Here is a 22,985-nt window from a genome sequence, read left to right as displayed (position 1 = left end):
CGGGTATAAAAAAGACATTTAAAGAAGTTTGAAATAAAACTTTGGCGTTACCCTGGGTTTAGATTTTTATTCATTTTCCCTGTAAGCTGCACTTCAGCCACGATGTGATCTCTTAAAAGTCTTGTGGTTTTTAACCAAACACCACAATTTCCAAATATTTCTTTCCAAAAGTTTGTTTCTTTGAAGGAGTTTGAACCGTTTTTTGCAAAATTATACTGCGAATAAATATTGAAGTTATGGCAACTCTGCCTACCATGTGTGTGCTTGTGCCTGTGCAGATGGATGGGATGGATATTAAATAGAGAGAAGACTGGGGTAGAAAAATAAAAATGATTTTTATTAAACATACGTTTTTATTTTTTGTTTGTTGCTGGGTTCACTCCATAACGGTATAGCGGCACGCAGCACATTCTAGTTTCTGTGAGAGTTCGTTGTTCATGTGTATGCAAAGCACGTAACACAATTCTTTTATTTCTTTTTGTAATTAAACAACAAATTTTTCAATTTATTTGGAATTTCTCTTTACGCCGTTTTAATTTTTTTTTCGCATTCCTCTTTTATTTTCCTTTTCTATATTTTATGTATTCCTTTTTTGATATCTTTTTATTTTATAAGTTGTTTTTGCTTAAAAACTTTTCTTTTTTATTGGGTTTTTATTTCTTAACGGCAATGAAAACACAAAACATAACACTACACGACGACACGAAGAGACCAGCGACCAACACCGCCTGTTTAACGTCTCGATTTGCACTGGTTTCAATTATTATGAGGCGGCAGTCAGACAGCAGCAGCAGCAACAAACATCGGCAAAAACAAAACGCAAAAAAAATAGTAGCAACAACACAAAACCCAAAGTGAAAAAGAGCAGCAGCATTCGGCTGGCTGGCAACTCTCAGGCAGAGTAGTCGCTAAAACACAAACAAGCACACAAATCCAAAAGAAATTTAATTTTTGGCACTTGTGAATTGTTGTAGTTGTTGCCACAACTATTGCTGTTGCTTGCTAGCTTATTATCGACTGCAGACACACTAGTATTTGCCCCTCCTCTGTCTGTCTATCGAGCTAACTCTCAAGTGCTAGCCAGGTTTGTTATTACAGTATTAGTGTGGCACAAATCGGGATATTTGGCTATGTGTGTGTGTGCTAAAGTTGAATTTCCTTTTTGGATAATTTTGTGTCATTTTTTTCTCGTTGTGTTTAGCTTTATACCTCGTTCGGTTTTAGGCATTGATTGTAACAAGTTCATCGCTTCATTCTTTGCTTCTTCGCTTTTTTATTGTTCCATCGAATTTCAAGCCAAAACAAAAACGGCAAAGATAAATATCTCGTGTGGAGGAAGAAGAAGAAGAATTGCGATACACATTAACTGTGTTACTGACTGCCACTTGGCCGCAGCCGGCTTTGTTTTTGCTGTAGTTGTTTTTCATTTGGTTGTTTCGTACTCTCTATCTCTCTGTCTTTTAGCGGATTAAATTATGCTAGAGTTGCCAGATTTGTGGCAATTGAGTAGGAATCGTAAAAGAGGCGGAGTTGGCGGTATAAGAAATGCCCACAATTGAATATAGATGTAGAAAAAGAAACATTTTTTTTAACATTTATGCGAAATTTCATATTCAACATGATAATGGGTTTTGTTTCAGGAGCATGGGCTGACGACGCGAAGAGGCTGTTGAGGTTCACCGCAAGGTCGTCGGGTGTTTTACTATTAGAATTCTTTGTCCATCGATTATGACCTTAGCTCTATTGAAACCCCTTTCGATCAAGTTGTAAATAGTAAGGCTGACAGTTTCGGGAGAGACATTTTTAAGTTGCGACTCCTAAAAAATTACGCTAGGTTTGGGAAATAAATGTTTATTCATTCAAACAGCTCATTGATATTATTGCCCTTCGCTAGGACAGAGCAGTCGGTTGTGGAGGAAGTTTAGGAAGGTAGAAATTACACAGGCGTGGAAACTGTGTAATTGTGAACCCCGTGAGGAACTTTCAGATTCACTATTCGGGTCTACGACTTCGTATTTCTAAACTAAACAGAGCGTTTTGAGCGTCGCGTTGAAAAATGCAACCTTGCAAACAAATGTTAAGAAAGCAGCTCGAAAAAGTTAAACAATTTTTAACTTTGACGACGAAAAACACCACTGTTAGTGTGGCAACATCGAATGACGCTCGGTTTTAAGCGTTAAAGTTGAACATTTTTTAACTTTTCCGCGTTGCTTTGGTGGAATTTGTATGCAGAGTTGCATTTTTGCAACGCGACGCTCAAAACCAAAGCTGAACGCTTTCTGCTTAATACTTACGTGTGACTAGCGACCGCACATGTAATTCCTCAAGTGTCTTTGCGACCGGGCGTAGGAGAGAGATCGGGCTGTATGACTTTTCATATTCAGTAGGTTTCCTTCCCTACTACTTTCACCTTCACCTTGAGGTGAAGTAGGTTTCCTTCCCCAACCATTGTCCTCACCGTAGGTATTACTAGGATGGAAATAGAAACATTGATGGTCCGTCAGGTATTGTATTTCTAATTTGTCTAAATGCTTGAGCATTCACATTGATATTCCGCCAGGGCTCGAGTGGCTGCTGACGGAATTGTTGAGAGGAGAACCTTCATTGCGCTGCGAACATCAGAAGGAGGTGGTTATCGTCGCAATATGTTGACATATTTGGCATTGTGCAAATATAGTGACATACGAACGCAAATAGGTGCGGGCACGACAACCATTGGTGTTAGTACGCTTTTTAATTAGGTAGTACCCCAGTGGCCAGCTGATTTATTCAGTAAGAAAAACGCGGTTATTTCGTTGTGACGGTATCGGGATAAATTTAAAGAAAATTAATAAAATAAATCAATGAATTAGCAAAGATCTATAATAAGCCGTTATTTAAACAAAATGAAATTCATTGTTGAACATTTGAGTAAAAATTCGGGACGTTTAGGTCAATTAGTGCAACAAGAAACGGGAAAACAATTCAAGACACCTTTACTTGTGCAGACGACGAAAGTAAATATACAACAAAATTTGTAAAATATTTCAATTTCTAAATAAAAACACTTAACAATTTCTTTTCACCCAGGGCGGCAGCATTCCATATCTCTCCCGCGAGGTATTCGATAGTGTAACACCGGAATGTCAAGTTTTGCAAATGTCTTTGGCCACCATGGATCACATGAAAGAAGCTCTAGGCCAATACAAAGGCAGTGGTGGTGGTTTAAGTGAATATGTGGGCTATAAAGATTATCCCGCCATATTGACCATAAGAGATCCTTGCGAACTGATGCCTAGCGGATCCAATGATAAAGATATGGTACCACTCTTTACAAGGCGCGGCAAAGAAACTCTGACCCCACAAAAGTATATAGAGTTAGTGGAGACCTTTAAACCGGATATATACCAAGGCCTAAGTGATGCTGATACCAATTTCGATAGCGCCAAGAAGAGAATACAAAAGTCTGTAGATCGCACCGAAAGTTTCATGTATTTTTGCTATGAGCAGCATAAACAATCGCAGATGTTGAGCAAATCCTGCCTATTTACTCCCATAGTTGGTGGTTACAATACTTACAATCGTTCCCAGTCCATAAAACATGCCAAAGAGTATGGCTCGGGGAAATATGGAGGTTTTATCTTTGAAGGTTTTCACAATTATGGTCTAACGGCTACCGAAGTTACCTCTGAACAACTTGTACCCATAATGAGCCACTGTCTGAAAGAGTTGAGCGAAGAGAAACAGCAGCCTTTAATGTTGCCAGGTGCTTTTACACCTCTGGTTATGCTGGAATTAATACAACTGGGTGTAGATATCTTCGATACATCCTATGCCTATTGTGCGGCTGTGAATTTTAAGGCCTTATCGTTTAGTTTTAAAGTGAATGGTGACAGTGTTGGCGGTGGTGAGGGCGGTAATGTTCCAGAAACACCCTTTATAGATGTCACTGATGAGTGGTAAGTGAATTATTTTTTCTACTACCATTTGATGTTTTGTCACACACTGCATGCTTCATGATTTTTTATGTAATTTTCATTATTTAAAGGCTAATTGTAACTGTTTGCTAATTTCATTATTTCGTTGTGTTAACCATTCAAGCTTGGTTTGGAATATGGTGATTTAGAAGTAACTCTAAAAACCAAATAAGGTGGAAGATTTGTTAATATGTGTATGAGAGATGAGAGATGTAACTGACAAATTTCCCACAAAAATTATTTTGTGACAACATATCCCATGGAGATGAAAATTAACAAAATTTCCAATTCAAAGGATATGTGCACAAAATTTCCTTTTTGAGATGTGCCTTACCTGTAACTGAGAAATTTTCCATAAAAAAATTATTTTTTGACAAAATATCCCATTAAAAGGACATTTGACAACATTTTCAATAGAAAAGAAATTTTTACAAAATTTTGCTATAGCAATGGAATTTTGACAGAATTTTCAAAAGTAATAAAATTTTGGCAAAATTTCCTATAGAAATGAAATATTGGCAAAATTTCCCAAAGAAATGAAATATTAACAAAATTTGCCATCGAAATGAAATTTTTACAAAATTTCCCACAGAAAAGAAATATCCTATAGATATGCAATTTTGACCAAATTTCCTATAGATACACAAATTTCCCACAGAAAAGAAATATCCTATAGATATGCAATTTTGACCAAATTTCCTATAGATATGTAATTTCGACAAAATTTTCTATAGATGTGCAATATTGACAATTGTTTTCCTATTGAAATGAAATTTTGACAAAATTTCCCATACAAATGAAATTTTGACAAAATTTTTCATAAAAATTGAATTTCGACAAAATTTCCCATGGAAATAAATTTTTAATAAAATTTCCTATAGAAATGAAATTTTGACAAAAATTTCCCAAGAAATGAAATTTTGAAAAAAATTCCCAAAGAAATGAAATTTGACAAAATTTCCCATAGAAACGAAATATTGACAAAATTTCCCATCGAAATGAAATTTTGAAAAAATTTCCTAGAAATTAAATTTTGACAAATTTTCCCATACAAATGAGATTTTGACAAAATATCCCATACAAATGATATTTCGACAAAATTTCCCATGGAAATAAATTTTTAACAAAATTTCCTATGGAAATGAAGTTTGGACAAAATTTCCCATAGAAATGAAATTTTGACAAAATTTCCTCAAGAAATGAAATTTCCACAAAATTTATTTCCATGGGAAATTTTGTTCAAAATTTATTTCCATGGGAAATTTCGTGGAAATTTCATTCCTATGAAAAATTTTGTCAAAATTTGATTTCTATGAAAAATTTTGTCATCTGTCTGATTCTGTTTCCCATAGAAATGAAATTTTGACAAAATTTTTGAAACAATTTTGTCATCTGTCTGATTCTGTTTCCCATAGAAATGAAAATTTGACAAAATTTCCCAAAGAAATGAAATTTTTGACAAAATTTCCCAAAGAAATGAAATTTTGACAAAATTTCCCATAGAAACAAAATATTGACAAAATTTCCCAGAAATGAAATTTTGACAAACAAACATGAAATTTTGACAAAATTTCCATAGAAACGAAATATTGACAAAATTTCCCAGAAATGAAATTTTGACAAAATTTCCCATAGAAATGAAATTTTGAGAGAATTTCTCATAGAAATAAAATTTTGGCAATATTTCCCATAGAAGAAATTAAATATCCTACTGATATGCAATTTTGAAAAACTTCCTATAGATATGCAATTTTGGAAAAATTTTTCATAGAAATGAAATTTTGACAAAATTTTTCATAGAAATGAAATTTTGACAAAATTTCCCATAGAAATGAAATTTTGACAGAATTTCTCATAGAAATAAAATTTTGGCAATATTTCCCATAGAAGAAATTAAATATCCTACTGATATGCAATTTTGAAAAACTTCTTATAGATATGCAATTTTGACAAAATTTTTCATAGAAATGAAATTTTGACAAAATTTTTCATAGATATGAAATTTTGACAAAATTTCCTATAGAAATGAAATTTTGACAACATTTCTTTTAGAAAAGAAATTTTGCCAAAATTTCCTATTGTTGCTGTAGCAGTTTGATGTTTTCTATCTTTTATCTGCCTGATTCTGTTGAGTATCCAGATCCAGGAACTTCATAGCCCCCCCCACTATGATGGGGTGCGTCCAGATGGATCTGGATCTAAGTCGAGAGAGTCTGGCTGGGCAGTTGACGTGTGTCATGTGGACCTGGGACGCAATCGGGACATACATCATGCACGTCGGCATCAATCCTTGCCTTATAGGAGTTGAGGCGGCTGCATCTGCCGGGTAGAACGGAGGATAGGTAGAGGTTAAACAGTGTCGGAGATATCATCCTGCCTTGATATCTGCCCTGTTTCACTATACAATGCTTCGACTTATCCCCAAATTCCCCAAATGACTGGCGAATCAATGCCATGGCAGCCATGGTTGTAGGCACCGGATTGACCCGATGGAATCTTTATCGGCAAGGGCTGCCGCCTCAGTCCACATGTTCGCCGCAAAAAAATGTCGCACTGCAGCACGCCGCTCAGATTCGTCTATAAAGAGGAATCGGACAGCACTCATTGATAGTGAGTTGTCTGTCTCTGATCCTAAATGCATAATGTTCATGGGCACTACTGAACATAGAGGGGATGGCCAGTGCAGAGTTGGTGGTAAAGAGAGAAACCATACATGGGTGGCGGACACCTACAACACTCTGGCCTTCATCATCGACCGAAGGAGGACACGAAGGAGCTGCTGGTTTCTAATACAAAACAAGTTCTGGTCCGATTCGGATCATTACTGAATTGAATGTTGGAGACCATGGTAGAAGTCATTGTGTAAAATTTCAGACAATATGAGTAAGAATTGCGCCCTTTAGGGATTAAAAAAGTCAAATAGGGAGATCGGTATATATGGGAGCTGTATGAGGCTACATACCAATTCGGACCATATTTCACACGTATGTTGCAGGTCATGGGAGAAGCCGTTGTACAAAATTTCAGCCAAATAGGATAATAATTATGCCCTCTGGAGGTTCAAGAAGTCAAGATCCCATATCGGTTTACATGGCAGCTATATCAGTTGATGGACCGATATGAACCATACTTAGCACAGTTGTTAGAAGTCATAACAAAACATGTCATGTGAAATTTCAGCCAAATCGGATGAGAATTGCGCCCTCTAGAGGCTCAAGAAGTCAAGATTCAAGATCGGTTTATATGGCAGCTATATCAGGTTATAAACCGATTTGAACCATATATGAAATAGTTGTTGGAAGTCATAACGAAATACATCATGCAAAATTTGAGCCACATCGGATGAGAATTGCGCCCTCTGGAGGCTCAAGAAGTCAAGATCCCAGATCGGTTTATATGGTAGCTATATCAGGTTACGAACCGATTTGAATCATATTTAGCACAGTTGTTGGAAGTGATAATAAAACACCTCATGCAAAATGTCAGCCTAATCGGATAAGAATTGTGCCCTCTAGTGGCTCAAGAAGTCAAGATCCCAGATCGGTTTATATGGCAGCTATTGGGTTGCCCAAAAAGTAATTGCGGATTTTTTTAAAGAAAGTAAATGCATTTTTAATAAAACTTAGAATGCACCGATATGCCCCTTTTACAATCCCAACCAACCTACACTAATAGGAAGCAAAATTTCAAGCGGCTAGCTTTACTCCTTCGAAAGTAAGCGTGCTTTCGACAGACAGACAGGCAGACGAACGGACATGGCTAGATCGAGTTAAAATGTCATGAGGATCAAGAACATATTTACTTTGTGGGGTCTTAGACGAATATCTCGAGGAGTTACAAACAGAATGATGAAATTAGTATACCCCCATCCTATGGTGGAGGGTATAAAAACCCTACTGTCTATCCTACCTTTCCACACTATCTGCTTCTGTTGGCTTTTGGGATTTTCATCTCATCTTCATGTAGTGAGGTTAAATATAGAAATGTTTGAGGTTGCTGTTGTTGTTGTAGCCACATTTTCATGTGGAGGTGGCGATACTCGTCAAGCTCATGTAGGCCAGCCGGCTCGTTCCGGTCCAAAGGACGGATTGCCGCGGGAACAGGTTGTCCAATGGTTATTTAAAGGCGCCATTAACTCGGCTTGCCATAGCGAGCATCAGAGGCACTCAGTATTTGTGCAAGAGCCAGTGCCGCCCGACTTCTAACTAAGACTCTCCGCACGCTTCCGCTGATTGTTGGCGACTGCCGTTGCAGCTACTCCGTATCCACTATCCCCAACCAGTGGACGCGCCCGGTAGCTCGCAGCTTAGCTTCTCGTGACAGCAATGAATACCACACAGATCGCAACTCAATGTTCCGGCCTGTGTTCACAGCTATCCTGTGCCGGGAGGATTTCTATTAGTTGCATATTTATCATATTTTTAAAAACCCCTTATAGTCCTTAGCCAATTTAGGACATTATCAGATTTCCATATAGAATGGTTTGTTCATCACCTTGATATGAAGCTTATAAAGAATTTGCATGCCCTTATGTGTTTTTATTCCAAAGATTTTCCAATTTTTTGATTTTAATTAAATTCATTTTGTGTTCATTGTGTGAGATATGTGAGTTTAACAAATTGCATTGCCCGACCATTAACAAACTGCACTAATAACAAAAATAAATGTAAATATAACACTTTGTACATTAAAGAAAAATTACAATTAAAAAAAAAAAAGTAAACCTCATAAATTGAAAAACAAAAATGTCTTACAGCCTTAAGGAAGACTTTAGACCTTTGCTCAAAGACTGTTCATGTGTAGCGTGTGAAAATCACACCAGAGCTTATATACACCATTTGTATAAAACTTCAGAGTTATTGGGACCCATACTGTTGATGATGTAAGTATCTCTCTCATATGCCAATATAGAAACTAGTCATTGAATTTTTGTGTTTTTCATTCCAGCCACAATTTGCATCATTTGATGGAGTTCTTCAAGAGCATACATGAATGCATTTCCAGCGATACCCTAGATAGTTTAATAAAACTTTTGCGTCATCAGGGTGGTGATAAAGTGGTGGAATATCGTATAGTAGCCAATACTAAAGTTATTAGTAGGGCTGGACTGGGCAAAGGATTTGCAGATAGTAAATCGTGAATTGATTTTTATGTTTTTTTTTTTTTTATATTGACCTATTGAAAGTATGAGTAAATTTTACTAAAAACATCACCAGTCTCCTTGTTTATTCTTTCTATAGCCTCAGATTCATTAAGTTGATCATATAACTGAGGCGCTGGAAAGGCAAAAAAAGAAAATAACAATCTTTATAATATTTTCGAAATTCCTTGACTTACCTCCCACTGGCATATAGCCAGCCAATTCGCAAAATCCTATATTATAGGTATTCACATTTTTAACAAAACAATACTCCTTACGCACGTACACAAATACTTTTAGGGGTTTTCCTTGCTGTTGGCCTCTCTCAGGTGTGAGGAAGAGATTGTGCGGCATATTATTGTTGCACAACCATTGTAGAAATTCATTTAATCTTTGTAGCTTTTCAATTTTGAGAGCTTCGCTGTCTTCTGTATTGATTTGGAAACATATCGCCTCGGTGGGCATGGTCTCGTCAAGGCGATATATATCGGGATGAGTTAGCAATTGCAGTTTCTGTAAAATATAAAAAAGAAAGATTTATTGGAATAAAACTAGAAGCTCAAGGAGTCAAGATCCCAGATCGGTTTATATGGCAGCTACATCAGGTTATGTACCACAGTTGTTGGAAGTCATAATAAAACACCTCATTCAAAATTTTAGCCAAATTGGATGAGAATTGCGCGCTCTATTGGCTCATGAAGTCTAGATCCAAGATCGGTTTATATGACAGCTATACCAGATTCTGAACCGATTTGAATCATACTTAACACAGTTGTTGGAAGAGATGCTATGTGAAAAATGAAAACACTATGTGAAAAATTTCAGTCAAATTGGACGAAAATTGCGCCCTCTAGAGGCTCAAGAAGTCAAGACCCAAGATCGGTTTATATGGCAGCTATATCAAAACATAGACCGATTTGATTTATACTTAGCGCATTTGTTGGAAGTGATACCGAAACACTATGTGAAAAATTTCAGTCAAATCGGACGAGAATTGCGCCCTCTAGAGGCTCAAGAAGTCAAGACCCAAGATCGATTTATATGGCAGCTATATCAAAATATAGACCGATTTGAATCATACTTAGCGCAGTTGTTGGAAGTGATACCGAAACACCACATGCAAAATTTCAGTCAAATCGGACGAGAATTGCGCCCTCTAGAGGCTCAAGAAGTCAAGACCCAAGATCGGTTTATATGGCAGCTATATCAAAACATGGACCGATTTGGCCCATTTACAATCCCAACCGACCTACACTAATAAAAAGTATTTGTGCAAAATTTCAAGTGGCTAGCTTTACTCCTTCAGACAGACGGACAGATGGACATACGGACACGGCTAGACCGACTTAAAATGACATGACGACGATCAAGAATATATATACTTTATGGGGTCTCAGACGCATATTTCGAGGTGTTACAAACAGAATGACGAAATTAGTACACCCCCATCCTATGGTATAAAAATAGCTGGAGAATATATGCGGGAGACTAATACTGGGGAAGTAAGGAGATCAGAGGCCGAATTACCCCATACGTGAACGAGTAAAATCGTCCGTAGCCTCTCTATTATTATCCAATAAAGAGATACCAATGCATCCGGAAAAAGTCATAGTTGGGTGCGGTTTATGGGCTGGTGGCATCATTGGACCGTACTTCTTCAATGATACTTCTTCTATTATCTCTTTATTGAAAGGGAATTCTTGATATTTAAGAACCTGAATGTTTAAATGAGTTAACCGTAGCGGGTACTCTTTGTTTCTTATTCGCTCCGGCCGGAACATTGAGGTCCGATTTGTGTGGTGCTCACAGCTATCCCGTGCCGGGCTCCTTTGGTGGATTGTAGATGCCAGACTGTTCCGGCTGTCCGGCATCCATGTATGGTTTTCCTCCTTATCACAAACTCTGCACTGGCCATTCCCTCTATGTTCAGTGGTTTGGGAGAGAAGTTTTTACATGGCATGGTAAATGTTGTCATCGTTGGAAGGGGATAATCACCGCTGAAAAATGTTTTTGATGTTCTCACCAGGATTCGACCCCAGGCGTTCGGCGTCATGCTAACCTCGGCGCTATGGTGGTCTCCATCATGTCCTACATTTAAAGAGTGTATTTTTAGCCCTGAAACCCCCCCGGCATTCAGTGTAAAAAGTGGACGTACGCTAACCTATGCCACTATGGCCTACGTGCTTTTGATTTATCATAGAATCAAGTCCTCACCACATGATCCACATATATATCCTTTTCGATATACATCAAGTGTAAATGCAAATGATTAACCGATGCCAAGGCACCTGGGCTATTATAGCCTATGCGAAAATTCAATTCACCCTGCTGCAGCAAAGCCATTAGGAAATCTACGCAAAAACTCAAGGCCTCCAAAGTGATGCGTTGTGGTAAACATTGAGCCACATTGGGACATATCAGCGTATGATATAGGGTCAAAGGACTATTATTGATAATCATTGAAATGCTGGATTGTTCATGATAAGGAATCAACATTAGACATTCTTCCGGTTTGATTTTGTTAAAATTAAATTTGTCCTCATCGAAGCAAGGGTCCAAAGATGCTATAGTTTGGGGAGGCCTTCGCAATGCAGTTCGTTCTGGGTTTAACTGTAATGACAAATTAGACGAATCAATTGCCTTACAACTTAACTAAGTTGTTAGCTTTAGTTACCTCTGCATAGAATTTGTGTTTCCCTGGTAGATATCGGCTTTTGCTTACGTTCAAACGATAGGCAAATATATTGGGTAGATCTTGTAATTGTTGCCATTTTTGTTTTAATTCATTCAATTGTAATTTTACAAGATTTCTTTGGGACATTTTGTTATAGCGGTATGCTTGAGCCAGCTTATTTGTTTTTTTTTACGAACAGCTATTTTTTATTTACTTTTAATAACATCTGCTTGAATAACATCCCTGCTTTTAAACAAAACAGTGTTGGAAAGTGTAATGCATATAGTACTTTGGCTGTTGCGTATGGCAAACATCTGCCAATAACGGAGACGAAATTTTCAAGAAAAATTACGCTATATTTAGGAAAAGTTAAAAATTTCTAAGCAAAATGGAGCAACAGTTGCTAAAAAAGCAAAATTAATAAAATTTTTGGTGTAAAATATAGTTTTAACCGGCACGACAAAGGATAATAGACCTAACCTTAAAGATGGAGTTATATACTATGCGCACGTATTAAAAAGCAACCCTGCAAACAAATTCCCCAAAAGCAACGAGCACTTCATACGTGAAGTAGTGTTTTAAGTGTTTAAATTTTTAATGCGTTTTTGATGCGCGCGCATAATATGTAACTCCACCTTAAAGCTAGAGCTACATACTACGCTATGGTGAAACAATTAAAGGTGGTCTCATTTGTACAACAACCACAAATCATATGGTGCATTCTGCCATCTTTTCATCAAGCTGATCGATGTTTTGCCAACATACAAAAATAAATTTTTTGTGCGTGTGTGTATACGTGTCTCACGCGAACCTCGCAGATAATATGCGACATTTGCATGAGACCACCTTATTAAATCTGCCTTGATACCACGCGAAGCACTTATGCGTGCTTAAGTAAACAGATGTGGCCACATGCGTCCTTTGTGGCCACATGCGTCCCAAAATCGCCTCCATCATTGGTCGGTGTCGGTGATGTGTAACCGGTGCAAAGAATGGGTACATTTTCGATCTTGCTCTGGCCCCACTTCACTGCGAGAGTATAGTCATACTGGATATGTTGCAAGATGCTGTGCGAACACAGCCAGCAGTGGGTCACAAGCTTCGTCATCGTCGTCGCCTTCTGCGTCCTCGCCGCCGGACCATGTGACCCCACCGACCTCTCCCATACGGCGATATACGCAACGGCAGCATCCCAGGCCAAATATTGCCAAGCCAGTGCCGGGAAATGTATAATTTTTGCAACTAAACTGCAACGGTCCTCGTGGCAAGATCGATGAGATTGTGGATTTCATGAGTCGGAAGCAATATATTGGTCGCAGCGATCCAGGAGACAAAGCTTACCAACACCTGCAGCTTGCATAATTGTCACGGATACAATGTGCTACGTAAGGATCGCTCTAGGAATGGAGGTGCGGGATTGGCCTTCGTGATACACCATTCCGTGCAATATAGACCCATCTCGCCTGCGCCTAGCGCTAGTAACCCCTATATATAGTGTATGGGGATAGCAGTCGTGTCCGGTACTGCTCCACGTTTTGCACGGTGAATGACAATGCCGCCACTAGGACTACGAGGTGCAGAAAGCAGCTCGCCAGACATTTCCATTGCATCCCCTGATCTCCTGAATGACGTATCCTGGCAAGCCGCCATCTCTTTAGGGTCAGACCATCTCCCCATGATTCTCACCATCGACCGACCACCCGACTTCATAACCTCTGAGCGCCGGACGTTTATCAATCAGAAGAAGGCCGATTGGGCTGGCTTCAGAGAGTATACCAATCGCCGCTTCAGTGCACTGCCACCGCCCTCGGATGTGCTAGTGGCCGAGAGCATATTCCGAGACATCACTTTATACCAGCCGACTAAATACCCAGTGTTCGGCCCAATTTCCCGGCGCAGGCAGCGGTATTCGCAGACGAGAGATTCGTTGCACGGACCCCCCTAAACCCAGAATCAGTGAGCTGAACCTGGAAAGAAACATGGTAGTAAACGAACGAAACGAGCTGAAACACTGGGGAGCAAGTGGTCCACTGTTGAGTCACTCTCGAACCACGGTAGATGGGATGACAGGACCTCAGTCCCTTTTGGCGACGTAACTGTGACTGATCCGAAGAGATGCGCTAGGTTGTTTAACAGTCAATTTATTGTGTATCCCGAGAGTGCCAGAGTTAGGAGGATAGCCATTCGTCGTATACATGGTCTCTGAGCCGATGGACAACTATCACAATTTACCGTGGGCGAAGTAACGAATTTCATCCATGGCACCAAAAAATCCAAGGCGTTGGTCCCCGACGGAATCTCTACATTAATGCTGAAGACTCTGGATCTACCCGGAGTAGAATACCTTTCAACTGGCCTTAACCTGTCTTTGAAGACTCTTATAGTTCCTGATGTCCGAAAGATGGCAGAGAGATCACGCTACTGTAGCCTGGAAATAATCCGAGTATGAAGGAGTCATACAGGCCGATCTCCCTATTCTCACCAGTAGCCAAGACGCTTGAGGCAAGACTCCTACCGAGCCTCGTTGGAGAATTTCCATTCGCCGGGCATCAGCATGGATTTCGAAGACTGTATTTCACATCAACTGCTTTGCATGCCATCACCGCACACTTTTGCCGTGGCTTCAATCGGCTCAGGCCATGTGATAGGAAGGTCCTCGTGGCACATGCTAAAATGTTTGAGGACTTCTCCAATACATTTCTTCAGCCAGGCCTGAAACGCTGGGTCGCGAATTATCTGCGTGGCCGTCAGTTATTTATGGAATTTGGGAATTGGAAGTCGAAGCACAGTAGAGTGAAACAGGCACTGTTTAACCTCTACCTATTCTCCATTCCACCAACCTCAGACGGCATAGAGATCGTATTATATGCGGACGATTGTACGATCATGCCATCAAGCCCCCCAGCCATTGATGTCTTCTGTGATGGTTGAAAGCCTTTCTCAACGAACTTGCCTCGTATTTCGCTGCAAGAGATTTGAAGAAATCTGCCACCGAATCTTCAGCCACATTGATCACTATAAATGCGCGTGGGGTAATTACTGAGCGGAAAGTGATGGTCGATGGAGAAATGATTCCGTCCCAAAATACTTGGCGTCACATTTGACAGCTCTTACACATTTTCCCCACATGCCACAGCAATTTGCGAGGTCATAAGTAGAAACAAGGTCTCCAAGTCACCTGCCGGCAGCACTTGGAGTGCTGACAAAGAAACCTTGTTGACCACGTACAAAGCTATTGGCCGGTCTATGGTGACAAAATTTCCCATAGAAATGAAATTTTGATAAAATTTCCTATAGAAATGAAATTTTTACAAAATTTCCCATAGAAATGAAATTTTGACAAAATTTCCCATAGAAATGAAATTTTGACAAAATTTCCTATAGAAATGAAATTTTGACAAAATTTCCTATAGAAATTAAATTTTGACAAAATTTCTCATAGAAATGAAATTTTGACAAAATTTCACATAGAAATGAAATTTTGACAAAATTTCCTATAGAAATGAAATTTTGACAAAATTACCTATAGAAATGAAATTTTGACAAAATTTCCCATAGAAATTAAATTTTGACAAAATTTCCCATAGAAATGAAATTTTGACAAAATTTCCCATAGAAATGAAATTTTGACAAAATTTCTCATAGAAATGAAATTTTGACAAAATTTCACATAGAAATGAAATTTTGACAAAATTTCCTATAGAAATGAAATTTTGACAAAATTTCCCATAGAAATTAAATTTTGACAAAATTTCCCATAGAAATGAAATTTTGACAAAATTTCCCATAGAAATGAAATTTTGACAAAATTTCCCATAGAAATGAAATTTTGACAAAATTTCCCATAGAAATGAAATTTTGACAAAATTTCCTATAGAAATGAAATTTTGACAAAATTTCCCATAGAAACTAAATTTTGACAAAATTTCCCATAGAAATGAAATTTTAACAAAATTTCCCATAGAAATGAAATTTTGACAAAATTTCCTATAGAAATTAAATTTTGACAAAATTTCTCATAGAAATGAAATTTTGACAAAATTTCACATAGAAATGAAATTTTGACAAAATTTCCTATAGAAATGAAATTTTGACAAAATTTCCTATAGAAATGAAATTTTGACAAAATTACCTATAGAAATGAAATTTTGACAAAATTTCCCATAGAAATTAAATTTTGACAAAATTTCCCATAGAAATGAAATTTTGACAAAATTTCCCATAGAAATGAAATTTTGACAAAATTTCTCATAGAAATGAAAATTTGACAAAATTTCCCATAGAAATGAAATTTTGACAAAATTTCCCATAGAAATGAAATTTTGACAAAATTTCCTATAGAAATGAAATTTTGACAAAATTTCCTATAGAAATGAAATTTTGACAAAAATTCCCATAGAAATGAAATTTTGACAAAATTTCCTATAGAAATGAAATTTTGACAAAATTTCCCATAGAAATGAAATTTTTACAAAATTTCCTATAGAAATGAAATTTTGACAAAATTTCCTATAGAAATGAAATTTTGACAAAATTTCCTATAGAAATGAAATATTGACAAAATTTCCTAAGAAATGAAATTTTGACAAAAATTCCCATAGAAATGAAATTTTGACAAAATTTCCCATAGAAATGAAATTTTTACAAAATTTCCTATAGAAATGAAATTTTGACAAAATTTCCTATAGAAATGAAATTTTGACAAAATTTCCTATAGAAATGAAATTTTGACAAAATTTCCTAAGAAATGAAATTTTGACAAAATTTCCTATAGAAATGAAATTTTGACAAAATTTCCTATAGAAATGAATTTTTGACAAAATTTCCCATAGAAATTAAATTTTTAATAAAATTTCCCATAGAAATTAAATTTTGATAAAATTTCCCATAGAAAGGGAATTTTGAGAAACTTTCCTATAGAAATGAAATTTTGACAAAATTTCCCATAGAAATGAAATTTTGACAAAATTTCCCATAGAAATGAAATTTTGACAAAATTTCCCATAGAAATGAAATTTTGACAAAATTTCCCATAGAAATGAAATTTTGACAAAATTTCCTATAGAAATGAAATTTTGACAAAATTTCCTATAGAAATGAAATTTTGACAAAATTTCCTATAGAAATGAAATTTTGACAAAATTTCCTATAGAAATGAAATTTTGACAAAATTTTTCATGAAAATGAAATTTTGACAAAATTTCCTATAGATGAAATTTTGAAAAAAATTTTCATGAAAATGAAATTTTGACAAAAATTCGTATAAATTCAAAATTTTGATAACATTTTCTTTAATACTAACACATTTTATGAAAAGTTTCTATAAAAAGTACAGCAACATTTTAAATACTCTACACAAAACAAGGATTTATTTGAAACTATTTACAAAAAAAGGTAGATGCATAAATGAATGATTTAATGAGATATTTCTACAATGATTTCATGCCAAAAGTCAACAAAAAAACAGTTTAAGCTGTTTCATCTTGGAATCTTCTATAAGGTGGCCGCTACACTTAGGCGTGTATTAAAAATCCATTACCATGACCATGAGGATCGAGGGGGGCCAAATGTTCCTCTTCAATTAATTTCTTTTTGGGTGTGTAGGGATTATGTTCAGGATCGGCATTTAAACTAAAAAAAGTGAAAAAATAAGGCAAATCATAGTTAGGCTACTTTTGCCCTCAGCCTAATGTCCTTCCAACTCACTGATAATAGTTGGCTGCTTCCTCACACTTGACATTGTACCACCAGTCACAGGCGAACTCCTTTTGATTAAATATGGTGCCATTTGTGCATAGGAAGGAAGCACCCTGATGACCTTCGCGTCCGTCATGGCAGACATGATAGGCCTGACAACCAGTCTCGAGATTGGCATACATGCCAGGCACTGCCGGGACATGGGCACAAGAGAATGAGGTATGGGGAACCTCATGATAGACGGGATAGTCAACTCCTGGCACTCCGGGAATTTTATTTAAATCCTGTTTTTCCTCTTTGTGGTGGTGTTCCTCACCGGCTGGTGGATGGAAGAGATGTCCAAAGGTCTGGAAATTAAAAAAAAAAAATTGTTGGTAAATTTATTTATTTATTAGTTGGTAAATTTATACATTTTCTAGTTTTTGACTTATCCTATTTGGAAACCTTAAAGGTTTCTAATTTAAACATATCAATTAACCAAACCAAGTAATTTTTTCTTGCCATGGCATATTAGTTTTCGACGATGTGGTTGGTTGTGGTTTTTTTTGCATGATTTAGTTTTTGTTGTTTGTTTCATATTTAGATTTGTAACCAACCAATTGGCAAACAAATCAACGAACTATCGCTCTTTTTTGGAAAGGTCCAAATGGTAATGATGCAGGAATGCAAGTTATTGCATACATCGTACATGTAAACCGACACCATGAACACGAATCTATTTTTAAAAAGCTATTAAAGCACATTAAAGTGCTAAAATTAGTGAATGAAAAATGATGATGAGCCTTTTAAACTGTCAAATTTAAATTGGCTTTTAAACCTTCGTTTGGTGACCCACAAAAATAATGTTTTTGCTGGAAATGCTTCCCCTAAACTATGGGAGATCGAGTATTGGGATTTCTAAATATAAACAGAAAACTAAAATTTTTAAAATAAAAAAAAATAGAATTAAAATTTTTTAAAATTTCATTTCTATGGGAAATTTAGTCAACATTTTATTTCTATGGGAAATTTTGTCAAAGTCTCATTTCTATGGGATATTTTGTCAAAATTTCATTCCTATAAGAAATTGTGTCAAAATTTCATTTCTGTGGGAAACTTTGTGAAAATTTCATTACAATGGGAAATTATGTCAAAACTTCATTTCTACAGGAAATTTTGTCAAAATTTCATTTCTATAGGAAATTTTGTCAAAATTTGGTTTCGATGGGAAATTTCTATTGGAAATTTTGTCAAAATTTCATTTCTATAGAAAAATTTCTTAAAATTTCCTTTCTATGGGAAATTTTTATCAAAATTTCATTTCCATGGGAAATTTTGTCAAAATTTCATGTCTATAGAAATTTTATCAAAATTTCATGTCTATAGAAATTTTATCAAAATTTCATGTCTATAGAAATTTTATCAAAATTTCATGTCTATAGAAATTTTATCAAAATTTCATGTCTATAGGAATTTTTATCAAAATTTCATTTCTAAGGAAATTTTCTTAATACTTCCTCTCTATGGGAAATTTTGTCAAAATTTCATGTCTATGGGAAATTTTGTCAAAATTTCATTTCTATGGGAAATTTTGTCAAAATTTCATTTCTATGGAAAATTTTGTCAAAATTTCATTTCTATGGAAATTTTTGTCAAAATTTCTTTTTTGTGGGAAATTTTGTCAAAATTTCCTTTCTATGAAAAATTTGTCAAAATTTCTTTTCTATGGGAAATTATGTCAAAATTTCATTTCTATAGGAAATTTTGTCAAAATTTAATTTCTATGGGAAATTTTTTCAAAATTTCATTTCTATGGGAAATGTTGTCAAAATTTCATTTCTATGGGAATTTTTGTCAAAATTTCATTTCTTTAGGAAATTTTGTCAAAATTTCATTTCCATGGGAAATTTTGTCAAAATTTCCTTTCTATGAAAAATTTGTCAAAATTTCTTTTCTATGGGAAATTATGTCAAAATTTCATTTCTATAGGAAATTTTGTTAAAATTTAATTTCTATGGGAAATTTTGTCAAAATTTCATTTCTATGGGAAATGTTGTCAAAATTTCATTTCTATGGGAATTTTTGTCAAAATTTCATTTCTATAGGAAATTTTGTCAAAATTTCATTTCCATGGGAAATTTTGTCAAATTTTATTTCCATGGGAAATTTTGTCAAAATTTCATTTCTATGGGAAATTTTGTCAAAATTTCATTTTTATGGGAAATTTTGTCAAAATTTCATTTCCATATTAAATTTTGTCATAATGTCATTTCTATGGGAAATTTTGTCAAAATTTCATTTCTATGGGAATTTTTGTCAAAATTTCATTTCTATGGGAAATTTTGTCAAAATTTCATTTCTATGGGAAATTTTGTCAAAATTTCATTTCTATGGGAAATTTTGTCAAAATTTCATTTCTATGGGAAATTTTGTCAAAATTTCATTTCTATCGGAAATTTTCAGCTGATTTGGCTGAAATTTGGCTCAAAATCCTACCTTATGACTTACAAGAGCCATGCCAAGTTTTATCCGAAACGGTCAGTATGGTACCCATATGACTTCTTGAGACCAAAATAATTCCAATACAAACTCACATAATAAGGGTACATTTTTAGCGGAATCCATGGTGGTGGGTAACCAAAATTCTGTTGGGTCACTTTGCTGTGAGTTTCCTTTACAAAACTGGAACTTGTTTTTATTTTATTGCCTTAAATTTTCAGTTAATATGGAAGTTTATTTTATAGCCTTGATGTGCAACGTTGTGGATATGCATGATTTCCAACATTGTTTTGTAAAAATGTTGACTATAGAAAATACCACCATGTTGGAAAAATAAATTAAAAGGCTTGAAATTTTTATGAAAATTGCAAAGACATATTTGTGTACGGTTAACAGATATTAGACTGTATCTATCGATCAATAAAATATGTATTTTATTGAAACACAAAAAATTCCACCAATTGTTCTCAATATTGAAATCAACGATGAATTTTAATTCTTATCCGATTTGAATGAAATGTTGCACATAGTGTTTTGATATCACTTCCAACAACTGTGCGATGTATGGTCCGAATCGGTCCATAACCTGATATAGCTGCCATATAAACCGATCTTGGGTCTTGACTTCTTGAGCCTCTAGAGAGCGTAATTCTCATCCGATTTGGCACAACGGCTCCTCCCATGGCCTTCAACATACGTGTGCAATATGGTCAGAATCGATCTATACAGCTCCCATACAAACCGATCTCCCGATTTTGCTTCTTGAGCCCCAAATCGGACTATAACTTGTTTGATATCTGAAGGGGGGGGCGGACCCTCCCCCTAACCCTTATTTTCAGAAACGCCAGATCTCGGAGATAGGCGGTGTGATTTAAGCGAAATTTTGCGTGCTCTCATATAGTACCCTAAAAATAAAAAATTTGGTATCCAAATTTCGGATGGGGTACCTAGGGGGGCCACAACACCCTTAAAGCTACCAAACATATATTTAGACCAACCACGATAATATGGGATTCAAATGAAAGGTATTTAGGATAAGAAAACGTATCTGATATCCAATTTTTGGACCAAGTGCTAGGGGGACCACCCCAACCCCCAAAACACCCCAAAATCGGACATATTTATCGACCACGGCAATATGGGACTCAAATAAAAGGTATTTGCGAGTAGAATACGAATCTGATATCTAAATGTGGGACCACGTTACTGGGGGTCCACCCCTACCCCAAAACACCCCCAAACTGGACTTATTTACTGACCATGGGAATATGGGGCTTAAATAAAAGGTATTTGAGTGTAGAATTAGCATCTAATATCCAAATATCGGACCAAGTATTTGGAGGGCCGCCTTTCCCTAAAAACATCCCCCAAAGGGGACAAATGTACGACCATAGCAATATGGGGCTCAAATGAAAGGTCTTTGGGAGTAAAGCACGAAACTGATATCAATATTCGGGAAAAGTGTCTATGGAGGCCACCGTAGCGCAGAGGTTAGCATGTCCGCCTATGACTCTGAACGCTTGGGTTCGAATCTTGACGAGACCATCAGAAAAAAAATTTAAGCGGTGGTTTTCCCCTCCTAATGCTGGCAACATTTGTGGGGTACTATGCCATGTAAAACTTCTCTTCAAAGAGGTGTCGCACTGCGGCACGCCGTTCGCATTTCCATTTTTGTCTATGGGGCCACGCCACCCCCACAACACCACCCAAATAGTAAGTATTTGCTGACTTTTGCATTATGAGGCTCAAATAAGAGGGTTTTTAGAGTGGAACACGAATCCGATAAATATTTTCAAGGCCAACTTACCGAGTGGCTGCCCATCCAACAAAACACCCCCCAAGCCTGTCATGTTTGCCGACTATGGAAATATGGGACTCAAATTAAAGGTAGTTGGGAGTAGACCACGTATCTGATATCAACATTAGAGGCCAACTGTCTAGTGGACGTCCCACCACCATAACAACCTCAAAATAGGACGTATTTGCTCACCAAGACATTTTGGGTCTTAAAGAGAGTGGAACTAAATATTCATAGTTTTTAGGGCCAATACCCCAAACCGGACATATTTGCTGACTTTTGCAATAAGGAGTTTAAATGAGATTATAAAGCGAATTTGATATCGAAAATTGAGGCCAATGGCAATATGGGATTCAAATAAATGATATATGAGAATAGAGCATGTGGCTGATATATTTTTCGGGCTTAGTGTTTGGGGGACCACCCCAATACCCAAAACATCCCTAAATCATATTTACCGACCATGTCAATGTGGAGCCTAAATGAAAGGTATTGGGGGGTAGAGCAAGAATTGATACCCACTTTCGGGACCAATTTTCTAGGGGGCCTACCCCTTTTCCAAAATACCCCACAAACAGCAATTTTTTAATGACCATCGCAATATGGCGCTCAAATCAAGGTATTTGGGAGTAGAATACGAATTTGATATCCAAATGTGGGACCATGTATAAAGGGCATCACCCCTTCTCCAAAACAGCGGAGCGGGCCCGGGCCAGCTAGTAGCTCCTATATAAACCGATGTGACGATTTGACTTCATGGGCCCTTACAAGCCGCAATTTTTGTCCGATTTGGCTGAAATTTTGCAATGCTGTTGGCCAAAATGGTTTGAATTTTCAAAAAGCTTTTAATGGATGTTGTTGTTGTTGTTGCTGCTGCAGTTACAACTGAAGTTTGGAGTGGTAACCCATCGACTATATGCTGCAATAGTAGGATAGACAACAAGTACTTTGTAACTCATATGATTGAAATTGCATGAAATTTGTGGGGCGCACAGTGTTTGGAAACTGCAGCGTTGAACTAAGAAATTTCAAAAAAATACTTTTCTAAAAAAAAAAAATCCTATTCTGTTTTTCTCATGTTACAAGAAAAATATTCTGACGAAGGACAGAGATGGACGGACAGTGCGGATAGACAGGCTTAGAGATGGACGGTCACACAGACTGACGCACATAAACATGGACAGGCGGATAGTAAGGCATAGAGATGAACGGACATACAGATGGAAGCCGCAATTTTTGTCC

General features: G+C 36.6%; 4 protein-coding genes across 6 annotated transcripts in view; 1 reads left to right on the top strand and 3 right to left on the bottom strand.

Moving 5' to 3' along the window:
- Window positions 1-943, bottom strand: part of LOC106086343 (serine-rich adhesin for platelets) — a 148,904-nt gene extending 147,961 nt beyond the window's left edge. The window contains exon 1 of one of the 3 annotated variants that reach the window (XM_013250983.2): window positions 350-943. The gene's annotated coding sequence lies outside the window, so the exon portion shown is untranslated. The remainder of the gene's footprint in view (window positions 1-349) is intronic. The other 2 variants (XM_013251006.2, XM_059360846.1) reach the window with 2 other exon arrangements.
- A 1,845-nt stretch (window positions 944-2,788) lies between these two features.
- LOC106086112 (queuine tRNA-ribosyltransferase accessory subunit 2) lies at window positions 2,789-9,168 on the top strand. Its single transcript, XM_013250648.2, has 4 exons — window positions 2,789-2,996; window positions 3,070-3,938; window positions 8,713-8,838; window positions 8,904-9,168. Exons 1-4 carry the CDS (start codon window positions 2,886-2,888, stop codon window positions 9,094-9,096), a joined length of 1,299 nt encoding a protein of 432 aa, XP_013106102.2. The 5' UTR covers window positions 2,789-2,885; the 3' UTR covers window positions 9,097-9,168.
- On the bottom strand, window positions 9,132-11,946 carry LOC106086153 (GDP-D-glucose phosphorylase 1). The gene is made up of 4 exons (XM_059360847.1): window positions 11,771-11,946; window positions 11,311-11,706; window positions 9,294-9,609; window positions 9,132-9,232 (listed from the first exon to the last, which is right to left on the bottom strand). The coding sequence occupies exons 1-4, from the start codon at window positions 11,915-11,917 to the stop codon at window positions 9,132-9,134; spliced, it is 960 nt and encodes a 319-aa protein (XP_059216830.1). The 5' UTR covers window positions 11,918-11,946.
- A 5,251-nt stretch (window positions 11,947-17,197) lies between these two features.
- Window positions 17,198-22,985, bottom strand: part of LOC106085987 (uncharacterized) — a 50,695-nt gene continuing 44,907 nt past the window's right edge. The window contains exons 9-10 of the mRNA XM_059368387.1: window positions 17,477-17,814; window positions 17,198-17,401 (exon numbers count right to left, since the gene is read on the bottom strand). Of these exons, the coding sequence (XP_059224370.1) occupies window positions 17,284-17,401; window positions 17,477-17,814 (456 nt within the window). The 3' untranslated portion in view covers window positions 17,198-17,283. The remainder of the gene's footprint in view (window positions 17,402-17,476; window positions 17,815-22,985) is intronic.

Source organism: Stomoxys calcitrans, chromosome 1, assembly GCF_963082655.1.
Source record: "Stomoxys calcitrans chromosome 1, idStoCalc2.1, whole genome shotgun sequence".
Lineage (NCBI taxonomy): Eukaryota > Metazoa > Arthropoda > Insecta > Diptera > Muscidae > Stomoxys > Stomoxys calcitrans.
Note: the sequence above shows the minus strand (reverse complement) of the source record. Positions and strands in the feature narration are given on the sequence as shown.

Coding starts and splice junctions, on each gene's coding strand:
- LOC106086112 (XM_013250648.2), top strand. CDS start 2,886: ATGAAATTCATTGTTGAACATTTGAGTAAAAATTCGGGACGTTTAGGT. Junction 2,997..3,069: donor TACTTGTGCAGACGACGAAA/GTAAATATACAA, acceptor CTTTTCACCCAG/GGCGGCAGCATTCCATATCT. Junction 8,839..8,903: donor GGACCCATACTGTTGATGAT/GTAAGTATCTCT, acceptor TTTTCATTCCAG/CCACAATTTGCATCATTTGA.
- LOC106086153 (XM_059360847.1), bottom strand. CDS start 11,917: ATGTCCCAAAGAAATCTTGTAAAATTACAATTGAATGAATTAAAACAA. Junction 9,610..11,310: donor ATATATATGTGGATCATGTG/GTGAGGACTTGA, acceptor TATATTTTACAG/AAACTGCAATTGCTAACTCA. Junction 9,233..9,293: donor TGGCTATATGCCAGTGGGAG/GTAAGTCAAGGA, acceptor TTGCCTTTCCAG/CGCCTCAGTTATATGATCAA.